The 24,038-nt window shown below is 41.2% G+C and overlaps 1 protein-coding gene across 1 annotated transcript in view; it reads left to right on the top strand.

The window, feature by feature from the left end:
- The window catches only part of EHD4 (EH domain containing 4), a 33,108-nt gene extending 15,493 nt beyond the window's left edge, over positions 1-17,615 (top strand). Inside the window, exons 4-6 of the mRNA XM_065636320.1 lie at positions 5,243-5,655; positions 9,392-9,556; positions 13,071-17,615. Coding sequence (XP_065492392.1) covers positions 5,243-5,655; positions 9,392-9,556; positions 13,071-13,607 — 1,115 coding nt within the window. The 3' untranslated portion in view covers positions 13,608-17,615. The remainder of the gene's footprint in view (positions 1-5,242; positions 5,656-9,391; positions 9,557-13,070) is intronic.
- The last annotated feature ends 6,423 nt before the right edge of the window (positions 17,616-24,038 follow it).

Here is a 24,038-nt window from a genome sequence, read left to right on the forward strand (position 1 = left end):
ATGCATCTCTGTCAGAGCAGATTATGTTTGTACACCTTCAGACCAACAAAGGGTTTTTTTCCTTCCATGCCTATGTTGTTACCCCTTAAACTCACTTGCTGCTTCTCACTGAAATAAGGTTGCAGCTGGCATGCTTCGCTGTGAGAAGTGCCATTTCCTTTCACTGTGAAGGTCATCACAGACTTAAACATAGGGATGCTTTTCTGTGCTTGCCAGGAAAGCTCTAAATGTACAAGTGTTTATTCAAAATTTTCTGACAGTTTCACAATTTCGTTTTTCAAACTTCTATAGTTCAAATTTTTTAAGCTTTCAGTTTCTTTCTATTTCTCAAACTTTTGTTTTTCTCATGAATCTTGATGCTGTTTTCTAAATAATATATACCACGTGAGATTTTTCATAATTCAGTAATGGAATATGACATGTGATAACACCTGATAAGTATTCTGAAATGCTTTTTATTCTGCACATTATTGGTGTCTGTTCATATCTGAGTTTTTGAATTATCTTTTCAGAAGTTTAGTTTGTTTCCAACATTGCTGAGCAGCAACTTTTCTTATTGGTGAGGTTTTAATTTGTTTGGAAGAATAGCATTATGGGACCCCAGTGTAAAACCTTTACTCCTTTCTGGTGATTTTTTTCCATCTTCCTGTCAGCAACTGCTTAACTATTTATCTATGAATGTATTTTACACTTGCATAATGATAACATTTGACAGGTGTCACTAGGAGTAAGCTGAAGCCTTTTGAGACTGTCAAAGCAATCAAATGTTAACTTTCATTGTAAAAATGCAGGAAGACGGTAAAGAGACCATGTAAAAATACAGGATATGCACCACTTCCCAGCATGTTTTATTTATAACTCTGTAAAACATCCAGGCCATGGATGGAGGAGCTGATCGCTTTCTGAAGGATCAAAAATATACACAGAGTACAACATTGAAAGCTGTCTGTCTTGACACACCTTTCCCGCTCCTGTTGTCAGCAGGAGGATGTCTCAGAAGCTTCCTGCCTCTCAGTTCAGGGACTGTGTTAGTGGTTGGAGGAGAATGTGCCGACCTGTGCCAGCATTGTCCCCAATCAGACAATTCCCATCCTGGTGCTGCTTCTGCAGCATCACTGGTGACGTTCACAAAGCCCGTGTCAGACAGAAATGTGCGTATGGTCTGCAAGATTTGGAAGGAACAGTGAGCGTAAGGAGAGGAGGAAGGAGAAGCAATATCTGGCGGAGTGTGGGGAAGAACTGCTTTTAGGAGGAGAGAGGGGAGTTTGGTTTGTGATTGAGTGGCATGATGGCAAAGATTTCAAGAATCATGGGGAAAGAGCTCAGAGGAAAATTGAGGATATTGGTTACCTTGCATATTTAGAGCTGGAGTTACTTAAATACAGGTAAATTTCTCAGTTCAATCTGGCTTGCGCAAAATGTAGTCATGGATTAAGTAAGGTGATGTATATAGTTGCAGCATTGTGTCAGCTTTTCCCTTGCTGTGAGACACTGTACAGGCTCCTCAGGATTAGTCCACCAACAGGAGTGCAGTAAGAGCGTTATCCAGGAGTGCTGGGTTGAGACAAGCTGTCATTAACATAACTGGAAATTTCCACCCTGGACAGCAAACAGTGCATCTTTCCACGTGGGACTGAGCTCTGTTTGAAAGACTGGGACAGTTTAGGTGCTCACCTGTGTCAAAGCATTAGAACAGCGGATTGGGGAGGTTGGGAAGGCTGCTTGTGTCCTTGTCTAAATTGCGTGTTGTAGCCTTGTTTGTGTGGTACTTGGACAGCACTGGCAGGTGGGGTCTCTCCAGCACTCTGCCTACCCATTTTATCTGGTAAGTGGATGTTGTTCTCTGAGCTTGAAGGCTCCTCATTGCAACATTCATCTGAGAGGCACCTCTCTTCTGCAGTGCCATCAGCACCAGCCCCAGGGGTGGAAGAACTGGGCACTGCCTGTCTGTGCTCACAGAGGATGAGTGGAGCCCATCAAGCCTCCTTAATTGTTTTATGAATTGCAAAAGCTTTGCAAGATGGTATTAGGGCAAGCTGGAAATTATTTACCTTGTACCCACAAGAGAAAGCCTCCTGTTTATTTAAGTTTTTATTACTAACTGGTACAGAAAATTGACCGACGCTCATTGCACAATTGTGCAGCTGTATCTTTGAGGATGGCTAGTGGCTGTTGTGCATGTGCCCTGTACCAATAACACATCAGGGCTCATGATCGCTCCTCTCATCAGTGTTTCCAGGGTTGGTGACCACATGCAGTCTCTCTCCAACTTTTTCATCTCTTCTACTTGTTGCATTTTTTTCTCTTCTCTGGTCTCAGCCCCTTACTGATGCCCAACAGTTATGCCTCTGTGGGAGGCACCAGCTTGTTCCCTTCCTGCAGTTTGGAACAAGCTCAAGAGCTCTGCAGTGCTGCTGGTGGATGGCTGCTTCCCTCTGCCCCTGAGCTGGGTACAAGGGTGACTGGTGACTTGTGACTTTCTAATATGCATTTGCAAGCAGATGCTGTACCTGGTGAGACATGAATCCTAGGGCTGGATATAATTGCTGACATCAATCATTGGAACAAACCTTTGAAGAAATAGCAACAGCAGAGCAGCAAGATCGTTGCTTTGATGGGATAGATCTGCATTTTGTTCTCTGTGGGGACAGGGTGGATAAATCATGAAACAATAATGTAAAACTCTTGGCTGAAATATTTAGCCATATATCACTTCTCTCTAGTTCAGATATATTCTAATGTGTAACAACTGAATGTGTATGTAGAATACATTCACTTCTAATGACAAATTTTAATTAAAATGAATAGATTTTTTCATATTTTTTAAAATGAGGTCTTTTTCTTACCAATTTACAACAAGTAGGCTTTTCTTTCTCAAAGCAAATGCTTCATTAATGTTTAATTCATATTTAAAATAAATTTATTGCTAGCTAACATACACTTGTTGATTGTACAATTGTTTTCACAGTTCAAAGTCCATCAAATGTGTGCTGACAATTTATATATTTATTTAACCAGCCTTGTAAGTGACTTTCTCACTTACCCATTTGTGGAAAACTTAATAGAATTTGACTTGCTTCATTTTGCAATTTTCTGTATTTCATTTCAAGAAGATTTCCTTCTACGCGAGTGATATCAGAACAGGTTATTGCGTAGCTCAGATTTTTGCACTGTTGCAACTGTGTTAAAACATGCAACTGACATACAAGATCTTCTCCCTTTCTTTCCTGCTAAATTTTTATAAAGATAAATTATTCATATTTGTTTTGATAAGATTCTTAGTGTAAAGTGAGAAGAGTTCTCTTTGAGCTGTGTTTTGTGCAGCTCTCCTCCTTTCCTCCACCTTTTATCTCATGTTTAGCTCTTCATGAACTGGTTACAGGGAAGAACCTATGAAGGCACCAGAGCAGCATTATCTGGAAATGGGCTGGATTCTGCATTCCTTACAAAGTAGTCCGTTTAATGGGAAAGACTTTCTGTTTATAGCCAGTTAATGAGTCTGACCTGCATCCTTTTGGATGTTAATAATACATTCTTAGCATAGCCATCTCAGTTTGATGTGTCAGTGCTGGATTTTTAGTGAAGTTTCATGATCTCTTTTTGGGATGGTGGGGGGCAGGTAACTGGGGACATTTTCTTACTATTAACTATTAACTATTTCTGGATTTAATTTCATATGCTATTTGTCGTTTTTAAACAAAAGATTTAAGACTTGAGTTTCCCGTGTTGCTAAACATGCACAAGTATGCTCTATGAGAAATCTGGAGTTTACAGTTTTTCCTGTTACTTTCATGCATGCCTACTTTTCTTGATGTTTGCCCTAGGCAGGTGCTACTGGAAAGCGCAAAAAAAAAAAAAAAAAAGCTGTTTTGCTTTTGGGTTCCCTGTTAAAGACCCAACAACTTGAAAATACAGCAGATAATGACTTGACTGAACCAATATTCTTTCAAGAAATGCTGAGCAACTTTACAATGTCCCTGTACCCTTTTAGTTTATGCTGTTTAAAAGATGCTAGGGAGGATGAGGAGTGGCGAAGAGTGTTTTGGTTGTATCCAGACCAGGTGTATGAAGAGTTTGTGTAGCTACTTCAGGTATGAGTAGTCTAAGTGGCTTTTCTTTGCTAGGGGATTGAAGATTTTAAAGGTTTATCTTACACAGCTGAGAAATGACCAAAGACACCCTGGAGGGCTCACTGATGGTAACTGAGCTTTGCTTGTTGTTGGCATTTAAATATAGGCTGCTTGGGGCAAAACTGAAAATTCTGATTGGATTACTTTACACCGGTCCTTGCATTTTGACTGTGCCGTGTTTTAGCTCTGATTTCTTTCTGAAAGGAAGAGGAGGAGTGGCATGTTGGCTCCCAGCTCACACCTTGCTGTTCCTTACTCAAACAAGATGAGTCACATCCATGCAAAGCCCAGTGCCACATCACTAGTGGTGACTCTGCGCAGATTCAATGTGTCACTTCTGAATAAATATGTCACTCCTGAATACTATTTGTTGTGTGGATTAGGCTACCAGCTGCGTTTATAAAAGCATTCAGACAGGTGCTACAAATAGGCTTTCTTTTAGAACATCAAAAAGTTTATTTCAGATGATCAGAAAGGTCACTGCTCATTGTATTCTGTAACCTGTCACATCCCCAAAGCCATCAGCAATGCAGGCACATTACTTGTAAATTGGATCTCTTGAGTTTGCTGTGGTAGAAGTAACAGCAAGTGTTGCAATGCAAGGAGAGATTGAGGTCAGAAATGGTTTTAAAATCCAAATATTTTTGATTGCTGACCTATGCTGGAGTGCTGCACATGCGCCGTTTTCCCTGTCAGTACAGACAGGCAGTGCTACCACAGTGGCCACTGTTAACGCTGATGAAGAGAGCTTGTGGTAAGAGCCCCACAGTGTTGCTTAGCTTGGGTGTCCTGCTGGAGCCAGAACTGGGCAAACATGGGTGTGAGACGCTAACTTGCAGCAGCACGAAAAATAGCGAGGTAGCAGATGGATGGCAAGGTTGAAGGAAAAGCAGTGATAAAAACCAAAAGCAGTAATAGTGAGACCAGTGTAAGGAAATGTAGGGTACAGTTGTCCTGACCTCATTGTCCACAGATATTCTCCTCCAGGTGGTCCATCTGCTCTTTTCCACTGGGTAGATACCGTGATCCCCTTGTTCTCCATCCCCAGCCCTACCTTCTCTGAGACTCACTTTTCTGAATGGTAGGACTGTAATAGTGTATTCTTCCTTCAGGCTACGACTTCTGCCAAGTCCTGCAGTGGTTTGCTGAGAGGGTCGACCGCATCATCCTCCTTTTTGATGCTCATAAGCTGGATATATCTGATGAGTTTTCAGAAGCTATTAAGTCGTTCCGGGGCCAGGATGACAAGATTCGAGTGGTGCTTAATAAGGCCGACCAAGTGGACACGCAGCAGCTGATGAGGGTCTACGGTGCACTCATGTGGTCCCTGGGAAAAGTGATCAACACTCCAGAAGTGCTGCGTGTCTACATTGGCTCCTTCTGGGCCCATCCTCTCCGAAACACAGAGAATCGAAGACTCTTTGAAGCTGAGGCACAGGATCTTTTCAAAGATATCCAGAGTCTCCCGCAGAAGGCCGCTGTGCGGAAACTCAATGATCTCATTAAGAGAGCGAGACTTGCAAAGGTAAGAAAAAAAACCTAAATTAATGGAATGAGCAGTCTCTTCTGCTTCTTTCAGTGTGTCCTTTCTTATCCTTCCCAATCTTTATCTATAAACCATGCTTTACAGCAAATTGATTGAATTGTCCATTTTTCAAGGAGGAGGTATAGAAGGGTATAGAAGCAAGTATGAGGAAATCAAGATTTGTACTGGGATGCCTCCCTGACTTTATAGAAGGGTTTTGATGTTCTTTGGGCCATAAGAGCTATTGTTTGCTTGGTAGGGCAGTGTGTTGTTGTTGTTGTTTTCACTATGCAATGAGGTAATCTTAACGTTCCTTTTGGAGATAATCCACCTTTTTTTTTTTTTTAAGTAGCTGTTACATAGAGAACACTTAAAAAAAAAAAAAAAAAAAGAGAGAGAGGGGGTACAAAATCCACAACCAAAACTATTCACATGCAGCTTTACATATGCTGGTTTACATATTAATGCCTTAATGCATACTGTCAATCAGCTGCTGCAATAACACTTTGATTAAATGGATTTATGTTATACCCTGTAATACAAGACTGATTAAAAGCCTCACTCTTGGTGAAACACAGATACTTGTCCATTGGAGAGATGCTTGTTCATTAGATTGAAACTCTGGAGCCTCTCAGATTGTATCTTCCTCATTCCCAGTCAGAGATACTTGGGTGATATGGACTTTGTGTTGTCATATCCAGAAAAACCCATCTCTTGTTATCCAGGAACATGAGTTTTGTGTCCCACTGTAGGTGCCCCTGTCACTGTTCCCTTCTGGAGCGGTACGTGCATTGTGTGCAACTTGCCATCACTAACTAGTGTGTGTGGGCAGGCTGGGTGTGACAACACCCTGACTGTCTGTAGGCTGTTTAAAACCTTTTTTTTTTTTTTTTTTGTTAGATCTCTAGTTCTTTGAATGAGTGCATATCACTTTAAAGCTTTGTGAATCATCACCGAGTTTTAATTACCTATTTGTAAAACCTTCGGGTTACATTTTACACTAATCTTCAGACTGCCTGTTTAATGCTAGATTCATCTGTCCTTTCTCCTCACAGCCTTACTAGAATAAGCTTTGGTTGCCATCTGAAACACTTTTTGCTTGTTTCTCTGATTCTACAGTCAGTTTATTTTATTGTAGCACTGCAGCTGCTATTAGAATAATAGTTAAAAGCACTGCCAAGCTGCTTCTTGTTTTGAAAAGAACAAGAACAAAATGAAAAGTAGTGATTGAAGAATTACAATTTGTCATTTGGAAAACTGGAAACTTGGAGAGAAGGCTTGTGGCCCCGGACACAAATTTAGATTTTAAAGTGTTTTGACACTTCCTATGCAGTTATCAAACAGAATGTGAGCTCTGTTAATGCAGTTGTCTTGGAACACATTTTCCTGTGGACTTCTAAGCAAATGTGAAGTGGTCTTGCACTTACATCAATGTAAAGACAGTTGTATGGGGATGTATACCACTTCCTACGTTGACTTAATTAACTCTCTGAATATAATAATACACTTAAAGGATTTTTTGTGGCCTGAACTTTAGCGTACCCCATAGCAGTTGCTGCTTTGAAAATTCCATTTAAAATCATGTTCCTGATGATATTGTGTTAAAAGTTGCTGTAACCTCAGTCTGTTTTGTGAACATTGTTGGCAGCTATTTGCTTTCGATTCTTACAATCATTTTGGAAATGGAGAAGTATCAGATTGTTTTTAGGTGTTTCTATGTAACGTGGAATAAAAATGGATAAAGGTAAATACAGTATTCATAAGGCATGCTAATTAGACAGCTATGGAAGGGGAATAAACTGTTTATCTGCAGGAAAGCAGCAATGTAATCTTGCCAGTGTTGTCTCTGTCTTCCACACTGAATTTACTGATGCTCCAAAATCACTTTTTACAGCATTCCATGGTATTTTTGTCCTATCTCTGTGCCACTCCATTCTTAATCTCTTCTAAAACATGTACAGTAACCAAAAGTAAACTGTTAACTTGCTGTCAAATTTGGGCATTAGGCTTTTTCTTCTTTTAAGTCCTGTGACTCACTATCCCATTTTGAACATGGGAACTCTTCTTATCTGTAAGAAACACATGTGCATACTGGAAGACCTTAGACCACTTAGCATACGCATGTGAAACTGTTAGTGCTTGTGAACTGTAAACATACATTTCTGGTTTTGCTAGAAATATTATTTTAAACATAAGATCCGTACAATTACTTACAGTTGTTTAAAACTGTCTTAGAAACATCCTTGTTGAATCAATTCTGTAATTCTGGAGAAATATTCTTATCTACGTTGTTAGAAAATTTCATGGGTTAATGCAGAAACCCTGCTTCTTTGTGCTGGTGTTGGTTTTTTTTTCCCCCACTCTGTAGAAATTTAAATTTATCTGCAATTAAAATGCATCCTATTTTTTTAGATATGAGGAAGTGGTGTTGTGTTGACGTCATGATCTTAAGATGTGAAATAATAACTAGTTACGCTATTTTTCTTTAAAAACATATTTTTTTTCCAGTAAGCCTCCTAAATAAGTAAGGAAAGGAATGGGAGGGCACTTGCCCTGTACAGGTTTTGTAAGGTTTGTACAAAATACTATAAGGCACATTCTGTCATGTTTTGCTAGGTAATATTTGCACTACATCTACATAATCACTTTTTTTACAGATGCTTTTTTTTGGTGGTAGTCTATTTTTTTTTTTCTTCTCCCTCCAGTCTTCAAAATTTCAACTTTTTTACTGCTTAATGGTTTGATAGACATTCTTGGTTTTTTCCTCTGTCTGTAACTTCTGTGTCCACACAATGAACTAGACAAGTGAACTCACCTCAGCTAAGAAGTGCAGCCCCATTATTTCTGTCCTGGACCAGATCCCCCCTGTGTGGCTGTGCAGATCTATTTGGTGGTGAAAACTGGTGGGAGGGTGGTCAGGGGAAGAGATGAATGGCTCAGCAGGAGGAAGGGTGGAAGGAGGAAGAGTACGTGGGTGGGATGGATGTTTTGATGTCAGTGCTGCTTTATCTTGATCACAACAGATGGGGAAACCTAAGAGCTCTGCAAGTATCAGTGTGTCATCCTAAATTAATGTATTTCCTTATATGCTGGAAAGGCTCTACTTTCTTCCCCATAAGGCTTCTCAAGGCAGCCATGGCATGCTGTTGTTATAATATACCGACTACTCTGTCATCCTCTGGTGGCTGCATAAATATAGACAATAGGTACTCACTTTTCTGGAGGTAAATAGATGTGTCAGTTCAATTAGATAGCCCTGCCACTTAGCATACTTGGATTACGTGAGGCATTATCCCATTGCTTTCCACAATAATTGGTGAGGCAAGTAGAATTACAAATCTCTGCCTCTGGGACAGATGGACCAGTATGGCTGGCAGTCTGTGTATGATCCATGTATGTCGTGTCAGGATGTGGTTTTGGGGCCTTAGTTTTGCTCTCACTGTTGGTACTGATAAAGTGCTGTACCATGCCTCTTCTTAAACTGCAAGTGTACCTCTGTGTTTTCTTTTAAATGTGTTTGCTTTCTTTCTGCCCCACAAAGGAGTGCTGAAAGCAGCAGTATTTGATAACTGTTCATGTAAGCATGAAGTTCCAGAAACAATCGTTGATAATATCTTATCTTTGAGCTAACTAAGGGAAACAATTTATTTCTGTTTCTTTTTATGACCTGGGTGAAGAATACTAATGTTAAGTGTAGATAAACAGTAGTATTGATGTCAGTTTTGCTGCTTCTTAGGTTCATGCTTATATCATCAGCTATCTGAAAAAAGAAATGCCCTCTGTATTTGGAAAAGAGAACAAGAAGAAGGAACTGATCAGCAGATTACCCGAGATCTACATCCAGTTGCAAAGGGAATACCATATCTCAGCAGGGGACTTCCCTGAAGTCAAGAAAATGCAGGTAAGATGATAATTACAGTTCCACTGAAAAAAATACTAACTTTCCAACAGAATTGCCAAATTGCAAAAGGTAGGACAGAGCATCTCAGTATTATAGTTTGGGGTCTTAAGCAATAGAGCAGCTGTAGTGACAATCAAGCATGTGTCTGTTATGGGGTTAGCATGACTGGGAAGCAGTGCAGGAAAAAAAAAATTGATAACTTGCCCACTGTGCATCTGATGAATCAGGACTGTAGAAACAGCTCAATGTCTGCATGGAGACCAGTGAAAAGTGGTGTCCTCAGGGGTCCTTACTGGGACCAGTACTATTTAATATCTTCATCAATGACATAGTGGATTCAAGTGCACCCTCAGTAACTTCGTGGATGACACCAAACTGAGTAGTGCAGTTGACACACCTGAGGGACAAGATGCCATCCAGAGAGATCTGGACAAGCTTGAGAAGTGAGCCCATGCAAACATCCTGAAGTTCAACAAGGCCAAGTGCAAAGTCCTGCGCCTGAGTCAGGGTAACTCCCAGTATCAATGCAGGCTGGGGGATGAAGGGATTCAGAGCAGCCCTGTGGAGGACTTGGGAGTGCTGGTAGATGAAAGATTGGACATGAGCCGACAATGTGCACTTGCAGCCCAGAAGGCCAATTGTATCTTGGGCTGCATCAAAAGCAGCGTGTCCAGCAGGTGGAGGGAGGTAATTCTGCCCCTCTGCTCTGCTCTGGTGAGACCCCACCTGGAGTCCTGTGTCCAGCTCTGGAGCCCTCAGTACAGGAAAGACATGGACCTGTTGGAGAGGGGCCAGAGGAGGCCACAGAAATGATCAGAGGGCTGGAACAGCTCTGCTGTGAGGACAGGCTGAGAGAGTTGGGGTTGTTCAGCCTGGAGAAGAGAAGGCTCCGGGGAGACCTTATTGTGATCTTCCAGTTCTTAAAAGGCGCCTGTAAGAAAGATGGGGACAGACTTTTTAGCAGGGGCCATTACGACAGGACAAGGGCTGATGGTTTTAAACTAAAAGAGAGGAGATTCAGGCTAGACATGAGGAAGAAAGTTTTTTACAATGAGGGTGGTGAAACACTGGCACAGGTTGCCCGGAGAGGTGGTAGATGCCCCATTGCTGGAAACATTCCGGGTCAGGCTGGACGGGGCTCTGAGCAACCTGATCTAGTTGAAGATGTCCCTGCTCATGGCAGGGGGGTTGGACTAGATGAGCTTTGAAGGTCCCTTCCAACCCAAACTATTCTACGAAATTGTCACAAGGAATCAGAACTTCTGTCCCCTTAGTCAATATTTGGTCCCTTGTGGCAAATAGTACTGAAGGATTTGTGCAAATAAAATGGCAGTGGACCCTTATTGGTTAAGCTGGTTCTTGGTTTGTGTCCTAAATGTGGGGTTTTATATCACTTTTGTAATGCTATCAGATACTTGCATAGATGAGGATATCCGTAGTCATGTATTGTTCGTTTTTACACTACTCTCTTCTTGGTTCTTACTGACGCTGTTTGCCAGCGTGTAACAAAGGTGATGTGTTACCTGAAAAGGCCAACTTAAAACCTGTTTCTTCTGAAAATGGTGCCTTTCATCTTTTTCCTGTCATTTTGAGCTTGTATTCTGTGAAGAGAGAGAAGCTCTCAATTTGTGCTTTTACTGTTTTTTAAATACCTTTTGTCTCTTGTTCCTTTTCTGAATTTTATGCTATCATACTACTGACTTTCAGTCACTTTCTCACCTTTTTATTTTTGTCCTCTGATTTGAGGTAAATTGTTTAGAAACAAACAGTATTCTAGGGAATAACAGCTAATGTTGTGTTAGCAATGCTTTTCAATTTATTCTTCAAGCCTCAATTTGCAACTTTTGGACCTCGAACCATTCGCTTCTTAAATGGCCTTTGAATTAGAAGATAGTTCAGCTTGGGAGCTGAAGAACCTGAGATCAGGAATCTGCAGTTTGGTGTGACCATGGGCTAGTCATAAGTGTGATGGAGAACATAGTCCAGATTGTCACTTGTATCATTCTGACAATTTATGTGGTAGGTTTACGCTGCTAATCATGAAGAATGATGACTGGCCAAATAGTCTACCTATATGGATGCACAAGTTTATTTTACGAACTAAAATATTTAACTTGGGAATCAATTGTTGGCATGAGACAGTAAATTATAGATGAAGCACGGATCTAGTTCAGCTAGGTTTTTGGAGGCAGGATTGCTGCATTTCATGAGTTAGCTTTTAAAAGGGAGGTGTGTGGAAGAAGTTGACTCTTTCTTCCCTTGTCACCTTTGGTGATGAGGCATGAGTGAATGAGAGGAGATCATTTGTCAGTTTGGATATTGAAACAGAATTTGAACAGAAGTTTATAAAACTAATCGTGCATGTCCCTCAGCAGCAGAGGGCAGCAGATATGTACATGAGAGATCAGTCACTTCTGTAATGAGGAACAAAATTGTGAGAAAAAAAAATTGTGCCAAAACAGATAGCAAGTTTGACCTTTGCTTTCTGAGACTTATTGCATATCAGAAAATGATGCTGATAAGTTGCCGTAAATCAGGTGACTGTGTGTAAATATCACCTGAATAGAGTGATGGTTATTGTTTGGTGGTTTTCCTCTAAGAAACCCAGAGTTCTCTGTGCATGGGCAAAACCACTCGCCTGAGCTTCAGGTTTCTTGGATTTGTATCATTACAGTTCTGATATGTATTAGAGCAGCTCCCCCAGATGATAGATGTGATTTGTCAAAGCAGTTTAACACCATCTTGAGAGAGGTTTTGTTTGTGGTGTTGGGTTTTTTTTAACAGTTTCCACTATAACTCTTCTCATTCTGCATGCAGAAATCACTTAATAATTGTCTAAAGCATTTTTAATTTTTCAGCACTCTGGTGTAAAACATGCTTGAGCTTGTGTTGAAATTACACATATCACCTAGTTAAACATCTCATTGAGGTTAGTAGGAGTTGATGTACAAGATGAAAACTCGGCAGGGACCATATGACTTCTGGCAGCACTTCTATAAAAATGCTGCTGCTGTTATCCCATCTCAGTTTTTCTTTATTGATAAAAGACATTTCTTCATGACTTAACCACAAACAAGAAATTTAATCTACAAAATCAGATCAGTCCTGTGAAGTCTTGGATTTATTTTTAACTTAAACACTTGCATAAGTGCTAGCAGAACTGAGGGCCTACTTGCATGCTTTCTTTGATCTTTGGAAGAAAATCACCAACTGGAAAGTTGTTAGGTAACATTCATCAACGGCCATATTTTTATGCATTGCCGCTTTAAAAATCGTCTTGTAAATGTAATTTAAGAGGCCAGCTTGTACAGTGTTGCAAAATTGTCTTAGTGTATTTCACCAATCTATTAGGTGTATATGTGTCAGCTTTACTTTTCCTTCCAGAGGAGCTTCAGTTGTAGAAACTGCTTCAAAAAAAAACCGGATAATTTTCATTTAAAACCCATCCCTTAACCTGTTTCAATGCATTCGAAGTTTTTCTAACTACTGTCACTGAAATCCTTGTCATTGACAGGAGCTGTTGGAGACTTGCGACTTCACTAAATTTCACTCTTTGAAACCAAAGCTAATTGAAGCTGTGGATAACATGCTGGCCAACAAAATTGCATCCCTGATGAGCCTCATCAGACAGGAAGAGAGCAACATGCCCACAGAGATGGTACATGGTGGAGCATTTGATGGCACCATGGCAGGACCTTTTGGCCATGGATATGGAGAAGGTGCTAAAGAAGGAGCTGATGAAGATGAATGGGTTGTTGCCAAAGATAAACCTGCTTATGATGAGATTTTCTACACTCTGTCACCGATCAATGGCAAAATATCTGGTATCAGTGCAAAGAAAGAAATGGTGACTTCTAAACTACCCAACAGTGTCTTGGGGAAGATCTGGAAACTTGCAGACTGTGATGGTGATGGGATGTTGGATGATGAGGAGTTTGCATTAGCAAAACATCTTATCAAGATTAAACTGGATGGATATGAACTGCCTGGCACCCTACCTTCCCACCTAGTGCCACCATCTCACAGGAAACCTTTGCAGACAGCAGAGTGAAAAATACAAGAAGAATGAGGATTTTGGAAATTTTTCAACAAATGTATTTAAAAACACCAAAATTTGAAATTAGGCTTACATCCTTAAACCTCACAGCACATTTCATGCAAGTTACTGAAATTAGAAGCATAGTAGCAGGGAAACATTCATCTAGTTGTCCCTGCTGACCTTCACTGAGACGCTTATCTCAAGTGCCTTGTATAGATGTATCATAATGTGTGATGACAAGGTGAAAATGTTTCTGTAGTCCTGCTTCCATGTCTTGCTGCCTTTACAACCATAAAGCAGGAAAGACCATGTATAAAAAAATCACTGACCTTCACCAAACCTAGATACTTTTATCAACCATAAGTTTCTCCAAAGTACTTTAACTAGCAAAAGGAAGCTTTAAATGTTAAATTCACCTGCCTATGCAAGGAATGTTTTCTATGCTAAAAACATACTTTAGGCATCAAGTGAATGTCAGCATCTCTGTAGTTCAAGAAAAGGCAGACTTAACAGGAGATTTTATTTTTGTTCTTTTTTATTTAATTCGGGGGTAGAAAAAGAACAGTAAGGGAGAGAGTCTTTTAAGTGCTCAGAATATGAGCAGACTTGTTTTAAAACCTCACTGATTATAGCTAAAACTGCAGAATGTTAAAATGATTCTTTCAGTCTGTCATCACTGTGTCTTGTTATCTGAAGAACTGCTTCAGTTTTATACAGCACTATATACTCAGTATTAATGTTAAAAGAACTGAATCTCCTTCCTTGGATATGTAGTTTCTTTTGAGGTTTCAGTTTATCTGCTCTGCAGACAATAAATTCCTGAGTTGTTCAAAGAGCAGAATGTTTTCATAAGCTTAAAAAAAAAAAATCAAATTTCCATTGAAATCAAGCCTCATTTTCTGTTCACAAAAGGTGCATTGCTCAAAGCACATCCAGTTGTCTAGGGAAATTTCCATTAGTATTTAATTTCTATTTACAGGTAATTATACAGTTATCTCTGAATGTTTTTTTATATATAATATTTTTAAGAAAAGTTTAACTGTTTCTTTTACCAACATGTACCTGACAACCACAGAAGAGAGATTTGATTCCTTATGGGGGCAGATTTGAAAGATGGGGTCTTTACATTGGCTGTAATAAATGATAGACTGGTCCCTACAAATGTTATTCTTTTATTGAAAAGAATCCATGAAAGGAATGTATGCTTAATAAACATTCATTTTTCTCACAACACAATCAAAGTTGAACACATCACCTGCTTACAACTGATTTTTATCAGTACCTTAAAAGAATATAAATTTTTGGCCCTGTGAACTTCAGTCTTTTAGGGAGGGCTAGTTCTTCTCTAAAATCAAACTGGGCAGCCAGTTTTGCTCTGTGCATGTGGGCAAGAAGTGACTTGTACTCCATTTGTAGTATGAAATACCCTACACATCAAAAGTACTGTAACTGTGAACACTTTTTCTTTGGGTCTCAGTAAGTGGTAGCAGTAGTGCCTTCTGAGGCAGAGCAAGCCAAAAAGTGCATTTGTCTCCTTGCAGTGGGAGTGGGGCGGGAAGTAGTTTGGGTGTTGTCTCCCAGTTTTTAGTCACATTTACGTGTCCAGATTTGTAGGTGACCTCAGAAGAGCCTCAGCTTCTTTTTTCAAATTGTACACTTGTAGGTTGTCGGTTAAGCTTAATACTTCCAATCTTTCCAAACTTCTTATCTTTCTGCATCTGATGTGAAATTACCATGAACTTTGCCAGGGTTCTGCCATGTGAAAACAATGAAGCTATTTTAAGTAATGACAGGACACCTTTACCTTGCCAAGCTTCCTGACCTGTATCAAGGATATCCTGGCATAAACCGTTCTTGTGGACTTGCTTGCCTTTTTTAATTCTTAGATTTTTCTCTTACCATTCAAGCATACCAACTTTATTTCTGTTACACATAATTAGGAGCCAAATTAGCTTTAGTGAATCTCTGTGCGATTCAGTAGAGCTGTGAAACTTGACCATGAGTCTACCTGTGTGACTGCCCATCTGCAGAGTAACTGATTTTTCCATGTAATTTATTTTTGATTGAACAAAAGGTAGTCTGTAGACATTGCAGGAGTTCTTAAAAAAAAAAAAAAAAAAAAAAGGCAGGCTGCAGAAGTAGTAATGAATGCTCATTTGTGTGTAGTGTCTGCAGTCAGTAAAAAATTCCTACGTTAATGGACAGCCTGACCAGCTTAGCAAGGAAAGCCACCAGGAGAAAGAAAGCAAGCTCCAGTACTGTGACTGCTGTAGTGTGGGTAAAGCTGAGAGAATCTGGGAGGTTGCTGATCTTCTGACTCTGTCTGCCTTACCTTGCTCTTCAGGTGCACAGGATTCCAGGTAGACCCATGTTTTAATTCCCACTGTGTGTAGCTTCTAGGGGTGATGCTCCAAATGCTTTGGAGCGGTGTGATCCCATGCCAGTAGAAATATCCTTCTTTAGTGAGAGGAGCAGGATAGTTTTTCAGTGCTTTTGTTTTATTTGTCTAGCTTTGCTGGTAGTAAAGTGGAAAACATAGCCTTTTCTGCAGACTCCATGCGAGTGTCCTAACTTGGGTTTAGGAGAGACAACTTTAAATGCATCATTTTGATAAGTTAAAATATTTTGTCTAGAAAGGGTTGAAATCTTTTGCTTTGTTTTCATGTAGAACTTTGAGGGGGAATGCATATAGCAAGTACAGAGGTAGAGGTGGATTTCCTCTGTTTATCTGGAGGAATAGAACTGTTTCAGGATCGGCTTGCTGAGCTGCATCCATAAATGCGTTTCTAGATATGTGGCGCAGTGCACTAGTATTGTACTTAGTTGGTAGGAATAAAGTATATTTCATGTGGACTTTAAACAGCAGTTGCTTGGACAGCTAAATGGATACAGTAGGTGGCTGTTGCTCAGAGGAAGGGATCTCTTTTCTTGCTACCTCCTCGCATACCCATGGATCTACTCTGTTTGCCTTGCTGGCTCTCTGGCTTGTCAGATCCTGCAAGTCCATTCACTTAGTTAAACCAGCCACACACAACAGTTTAGGTAACATTCTGTGGAGTTAGTGAGTCCGTGTGTTAGGAGCATGAGAAGGGAGCAGGATTACCTTCTCTTATGAAATTGTGCTCGAAGTAGTTATTGGTGTTCGGTTTGATGTTACTGATCTCTGCTGAAAGGACTAAGGTGTTGGATTTGTTGGCCATTTTGTGCCTAAGATTTTGATTACGTTTGTTGCAAGACCATTCAAAACTGTCAATAACTCATCCTGTGGAATCAGTGCCCACTACTGTAGTCCGCTGCCATAAACCAAAGTAGAGACTGCCGCTTTTACCTCTTCTCCAACTGTTCTGCAACACAGTTCAATTCTTAACCCTTGTTCTGTTCCCACAGAAATTAATTAGACTTTTGTTGTAGATTGGAACAGAAAATGTGGGACTGCTGCTCATAACCACACTACAGGATAGCAAGAGCCTTTTAAAGCTGTGACAGCTTGAAAATGGTGAGTTCACAAAGACTTTGTAGGTCAGGCTGAGGTCCCAGTTGTTGCTTGGGGATGGTATGGATTTGTGTGGAACCTGGTCTCAAAGCAGCAGTATCCGGTCCCTGACTTTCAACATCGTTCATTCCTCAGTACTTGAAATGTGCTCTCTTTTCATTCTTTATACTTCCTTCCCTTCACAATGTGCACTCACTTTCGTTGATCTTTATATTGTTGGAATTTAAGCAGAGAGTTTGAAGTGTATGGTTTGCTGGGTATGCTTAAACTTAGCACTGAGAGAATGAGCATGAACTTTGTTTTCTACTTCACATGCTCACGTTTTCTAATATTTATATTAAATACTGTGTTTCCACTTCAAAGGCACTGTAGTTTTTGAGGGAAGACTTGATCTGTGTAGTGTGCTACAGTTTGTCCAACTAGGGAAGCAAAGTTTTAAGTTCATTATTGTTGCACTTTTATTACACAATAAATTCCTTTCAGATACTGTAATATATTTTAATATGCTTTGTAATCATTTTTAGAAAGTGGTGATAAAAATTGCTGATTTAATAAACTAATATTGAACTACCTGAGAGTTTCTTTTGCAAGCTTCTTTCTGGAGGGTAATCTTTCAGTGACTAGAAATTTGTAATCCTCATTTGTAAAGGCTCATAGGCATAGTAGCTGTTTGGCAAGCTGCTTATTTTCCCACCCCTGTTTATGTATCCCTAATAGGTTATGGCTATTCCTCTTCTGTGTCCTTGAACTTATTGCTGAAATTACTGCCCACGCCAAGGCTTGATTCCAGAATTAATTTATATTTAAAAAGAGAAAATAACAAACAAAAAACTACCTCCAGTACCTCTCCATAATTAGCTTTTTATAGCAGAACGTAATTTTGGAGTTTCTTAATGTCTTAGCATGAAATTTTCTTACAGTCCAAGTGTCGAAGATGAATCAAGAACTTCCTGTGTGGGCTGAAAACTTGAAACTTGAGCTGAGAGTGCCTGAGCACTTTTTTTAACTTCAATGGGGGTACTAACCTTGAAAAATAAGAGTAAATTAAATAGCACTTTAGTAAAAAGTACTTTGTTAATACATTTGTCCCAAAAAAATCCAAGGGCATCTTCCACACTCTGCTACTGACTACTTATAAATAACTAATTATATCAATAGAACATTCATATTAATGTTGTGCTTAAATTAATTCCTCCTGCCTCTCTCATTGTTCCATATACCACAGTTTACTTGAAGCATCTCCAAAGATACATCTGTACATCTGTGCTCTCAGATCTAAGTTGCTGCAGGGTTAAAGGGTTTGTACGTAGCAGTGCTGGCAAGCGAGGCTATTACGCTGGTGGTGGTCATGCCATACGTCACGTGAAAGCATTTCACGTGCAAACAATATGTTGTGGGTTGCTGGAGGCTACACTGCTATTGAACTGCAGTCACTTTTTTGAACTGTTCCTTATAAAAGCCAGAAATAGTTTGGAGAAGATAAAGTTTTAATGGGGTTTGGAGGTGGGAGGTTGGGTTTTTTAGTAGAATGGTGTTCTACATACTCCATGTACAAGACATTTCAGACTTTGAAAAACTTGTGGCACGCTTCATAGTTAACTGTTCAGCTCTAATCCACAGTTTATATTTGCACAACAAGAAAAGTGAATGAATGTCCACGCTACCGGTTCGACTGTAAGTTTTGCAGTAATTATTATTTCTAATATTGGGCACCCTTAAAGTGTGAAATATTTCTATTTATGCCTATCATACCATTTAGTTTCTCCAAACCTTGTCATTGACCCCATGTTTGGTGTGTTTGTAGGGGCTTTGGAGCAGGCACTGCTTTATTCTGAGCTTCTCTGATCCAAGGCTCTTACCATGCTGCAAGTACTAACTGTGAGAGCAGAGGACCTCTTAGAAAGCTTGGCCCTTGGGCTAGCCTGCCTCATTTGGGCAGGAAACCCCAAGAGAAAGAGTTGGTGGCCTTGCCCTGCTTAGGCAGATGAACAAGTACATCTGCTGAAGGTGACTCCCTTCTCTTGGGAGTCATTATCTTCTGGAAATAAATACCCAAACCCAGCAAACACCTGTTGTGGTCAAAACAGAGTCAGGAGGAGGTGGACATATCTTTCACAATTATCTTCAGAAGTCCTTTATCTATACAGCTTTTCTGACCTATAAGGGAAAAAAATACCTTCTCTCATGGAAACCATGGTGTTGAGATGGGTTCCTTTCTCCTTCCCCACAGGACTTCATGCCAGCACAGATTTGTACCTGATGATAGATTGTAGACTCACAGTTACTTTCTGGTCCAGTGAACACTGGAAGCTCATTAGTGCCAAGCCTAACTTGTTCTCTCACCTATTCTTTCCTCTGAGATGGAGCTTGTCCATGTTCTTTCCAATGTGTTGCTAGCTTGGCATCCCATATTCCACTTCAGTCTGGAGGTCTGAAGTAGTGCAAGTAGCTCATTTTACATGGATAGTATGTATCTCTCACCAGATGCTCTATTTCAGATGCTCTGTAAGATTTCTATGTATGATTATAATTTTTAAAAAAATATTTAAACAAGGAACTGTTGAAAAATGCTGCTCATGCTCCATGATTTCTTATTTCAGATCATTCTGTGGTTTGGGGTTGTGGTGTTGTTGTTGTTTTGTTTGTTTGGTTTGTTTTGTTTCAAAATGCATTCATTTTGTGTCTACTCTGAAAGTAAGAAATTAACCAACAGTGTAACTATAACCAATAAGTTCATGACTTGGCAATTTTAGCCTACACTGGGGAATAATTGTATTTTTCTTCATTTTGCACTACTGTGTTTTATCTCTGGTCTGCTAAAATCTGCACCCTTAATGTTAACTGTTTACACAGTGCTGTGTCTTTTACCAGTTACCTTTAATCATTCCATGGAACTGGGTGGCCTTCACAATGAAACTGGGGTGGCTGGGCTGGGCTGGGCTGGGAGGGAGCTGTGATTGTCATCAGTGCTCTGCTGAGTTGGGTTGTGGGGAACCAAAACGTGAGAGCAGACCGTGACATACACCATCCCTGTGGGGAGGATGCAGTGCACTGACACAAAGGGTGCTGGGAGCCAATCTGCATGTAAGTCTCACAATTTTGTTTCATCACGAAATAGAGCTTAATGCTTTATCACTCTGATGTGCAGATGACCCCTCTAAAATACGTCTGTAAAGGAGATGATTTGCCCTCATGCTGTGGTCTTCCTTAGTAGCAATGAATAAAAATGGAAAACATCTGAACCAGATGAAAAAAATACACTAGTTAGATCTGGCAGTGCCAACACAGCTATTTCTAAGGCCCATGTTTAGTTTGATGTTCAGAATATTAGGGCTATTCTGTCATTTGAACCCCTTTATCTATGTTTGTATGAAATAGAGAATTAAAGTCATCTGTCCCATGTGTTCATCCCACAAAGCCTTTGAAGCTCTTCTGTTAACTGTTTGAGGTTCAGAAACAGAAGGAAGACTTCCAGATAATATAAACAGCTCCAAGGAGAAAATGTCTTTAATTCATGACTAAACAAGCAAACGTATATTTTCTGTTTCAAAAAGATGACTGAACTTCTTCATGCCAGGAAAAATAAATCCATCTGATTTTGCTTTAAGCTGTCCTCTTTTTCAAATGCAGTGAGGGGCTCCAGTTCCTTTGGATGATGTAATTCGACTGTTCTGCTTGAATTCTGCTCCCTGTTGATGTCATGTTGCCGCCAGCCAACTATTCAAAGAGAAAAGCAACTTCTAGTTTAGACTAGAGCATGGGGAGGCTGAGGTTTGTAACAACCCAGCATCCCGGGATGCCAGTTTAGATCCTCCCAGGCGGAACTCAGCTTTAAGAGGAGCTAGGCCTGCATGCGCCGGAGACCCCCCTGCCCGCGCCCAAGGGCAGCTGGTGACGGCGGCGCTGGGAAGGCAGGTATGTGGGGGGCAAAGGGGGACGTGCCTTGGGGGTGGTGAGCTGGAGCCACTTGGGGAGAGAAGCTGAGAGAAGTATTTGGCTATTTAGGGACAAAGTTCATCTGAGAGGCCTGTGAAAGCAGGGGATCTGTGCAGGCTGCTGGCTGGAGGTCTCCACGCCTCTCCTAAGCTGCTTTTGACTAACTCCCCATCTTTTCTTCAGCCTTAGTATCCCAAATGAGCAAACAGATTCTTGCAATAGTTGCTGCCTGCTGCTCTCCAGTGTTTTCAATCTCCAAAGTGTAGCTCCTTTGTGCCACACTGAGGTCAGAGATGTGCTGTAATTCAAGATGCGGTTAAGAAATACTCTGGGATCACAGTTCATCCCACCTGTGACCACACTGCCTTGATGAGGCTGAACATCAGCTGTTTGCTGGAGCTGGGGAGGGCAGCAGAGGGTCGGGCTACCTGTGGGGCCGAGGCTGCTGGCCCCAGGCAGCGGGCTAGTTTCTGTGCTTATTTGGCACGCTGTGGGCTACAAGACCATGGCCAGCGGGGGGGCGGGGGTGCTGACTTCCTACTCCACAGAGTCAAAGCCCAGATGCCGGTTGTTTTGAGACTCTTACATGTGGAAGCAACGTGGCTGGAGACACAGTGCGGGGTAGAGGGCTGAGCAGTCATGCACATGTTTGCACTTAACATACTTATTTTCTTTGAGATTTGGGGAACTTTCTCCTTGGCAGAGCTCAGGAAGCATTTTCACATACCTTTAGGAGAGTGCGTATGCAAAGCATACATAATGGAGGGTGATGAACTGTGCCAAAGCTTTCACCTGAGCCAAGGGAAAAAGCTCAGTTCTCTGTGGGAGTAGGCACAGGTATGGCCACACAGCTTTTAAATCTGACATGGCTTTGCTCAGAGCATGGACATAGTAGCCTGGTACACTGAAGGGCTTATTGAGTAGATTTTTAGCTGTGAATGGCTTTACACAGGGACACTCTAGCATGTGAAGGTACCTGCACCTCCCCTCCAGTTGGTTTCTGCATTTTTGTGGGTGAGGGCAATGGAGGGGGAAGCCAGTGCTGCTGCCAGGGGAGTGGAGCCGGGGAGGCCTCCACAGGACCAGTGCTCTGCCATCTGGGGAGGCCTCCACGGGACCAGTGCTCTGCCATCTGGGGAGGCCTCCACGGGACCGGTGCTCTGCCATCTGGGGAGGCCTCCACAGGACCAGTGCTCTGCCATCTGGGGAGGCCTCCACGGGACCGGTGCTCTGCCATCTGGGGAGGCCTCCACGGGACCGGTGCTCTGCCATCTGGGGAGGCCTCCACAGGACCGGTGCTCTGCCATCTGGGGAGGCCTTCACGGGACCGGTGCTCTGCCATCTGGGGAGGCTCATGGTGAACAGCCCTCAGGTCAGGGGTGGGAGTAGCAACCTCCACGCCTGCAACCCTTTGCCAGTCCTGTGACTGTTGCTTTTAAGCTCTTTGCAGCAGGAGGATTAAACATCTCTTGCCATCTTAGAGAGGACCTGGGAATTCACATACCTGTTGTGGGAGGAGGAGGGCTATACTTTGGGGAAAAAAAAAAATCAAATCAAATTTCAAATAGGTAGAAAGGAAGTTTCACATTCCTCTGTTTTACAGAGTGTTACCAGGAGTGGTTGGGGGCAGAGGAGCTCTAGGACTGGAAGCCAGGCTGCTTGGGCATGAGGTCTGTCTGATCTCCACGGCCTCTGTTTCCATCTTAAGCAGAACAAGATCTTGGGCAGATAAGAAAGGGTGCTAAAAAAACCCAACATGTCTTATGTGGCTGCTGCTTTCCAGAGGGGAATCCCACATCGGGGTCCTTCCTGGTAAGAAACAAGAAAATGCTGTTGCCATTGTAGAAAACCACTCCAGACTGAAAACAAGGCAAGGGGAGCGTGCTCTTTGGGCCCTTCTCCTTCTTCCTGAGGTTGGTGCCAAGGCTCCTCTGTGAAGGCAGCAAGAGAGGGCTCATAATTAGCCTGGAGGGGTGATTTTTTTTTTTTTTTTCCTGGTCCTTCCAGGAAACTGCACACAAATATTGTTGTGCCCTTCCTCTTACCTTGTTAGGATACAAATAACTGAGGAAATGGCTTTATTTATCAGTGTCACACAAATGTCCACCATTTTAACCTTGAGCTGTAGATAGATACTACAAATGGAGACAGATATTTGGGAGTTACTGAAATTTTATAACAGATCTTTGATTGCCTTATATCGTCATAAAAAGCAAAGCCAGTGTTTAACGCATTTAATCATTTAGATAATAATTAACTTGCAATAGGGAGAAATGCATGCATCCAGGGCCAATTCACCTGCTGGTCCTCTACCTTCTATTTGATAGGAGCAAAGACATTTTCTCAACACGTACAATCTAGCCAACCTGTACAGATTTAAGCCAACAGCCTATAATCCTACCTTTAAAAGAATGTAGGCGTAACTACAAGCAAGACAGAAAAGAGAAGAGTGGACTAACCACAAGCAATGAGCTTATAGAAGAGATGTAAACAGCTGCTGAATTTATATCCCTTTCCTCCTGTCATCCTATTCCCATTTAATTATTGAGAATTACATTGTATTAGTTGGCTGGTGAACATCAGGAATTTAGATGGAATATTTTGAGTAATAGTTATTTTTTTTTTCTTTTTTACCTATCTTACGTGATACTTTGTATGATATTTTTCTAGAGTATGTATGAAGATACAGACTTAGTTGATCAAGTTTTATCTGTGCTGAGTTTCGGGGGGGGTTGTTCATTTTTTCTTACGTTTCCTCCCATCGCTTTTGGATGCTAACTAAACTACACTTGCCAGAAGGGAAAAGACTGCTATTCCCTTACCTCATCTCTGAGCGGGATATCTTCACTTACAGCTTCTGATTTTAGATGGCTGCCTGTTTTCTAGCAGTGATTCTCAGCTGCGACCCTCTGGTTCCCAGCTATCGTGCCGGATCAATGTGTTCTGTGCTTGTGTGACCTTGTAAGTGACAGAAAGGACTCACAGCTATATAAGCTACCAGAATTACTTTTCCT

The sequence above is a fragment of the Caloenas nicobarica genome, chromosome 5 (genome assembly GCF_036013445.1).
Source record: "Caloenas nicobarica isolate bCalNic1 chromosome 5, bCalNic1.hap1, whole genome shotgun sequence".
NCBI lineage: Eukaryota > Metazoa > Chordata > Aves > Columbiformes > Columbidae > Caloenas > Caloenas nicobarica.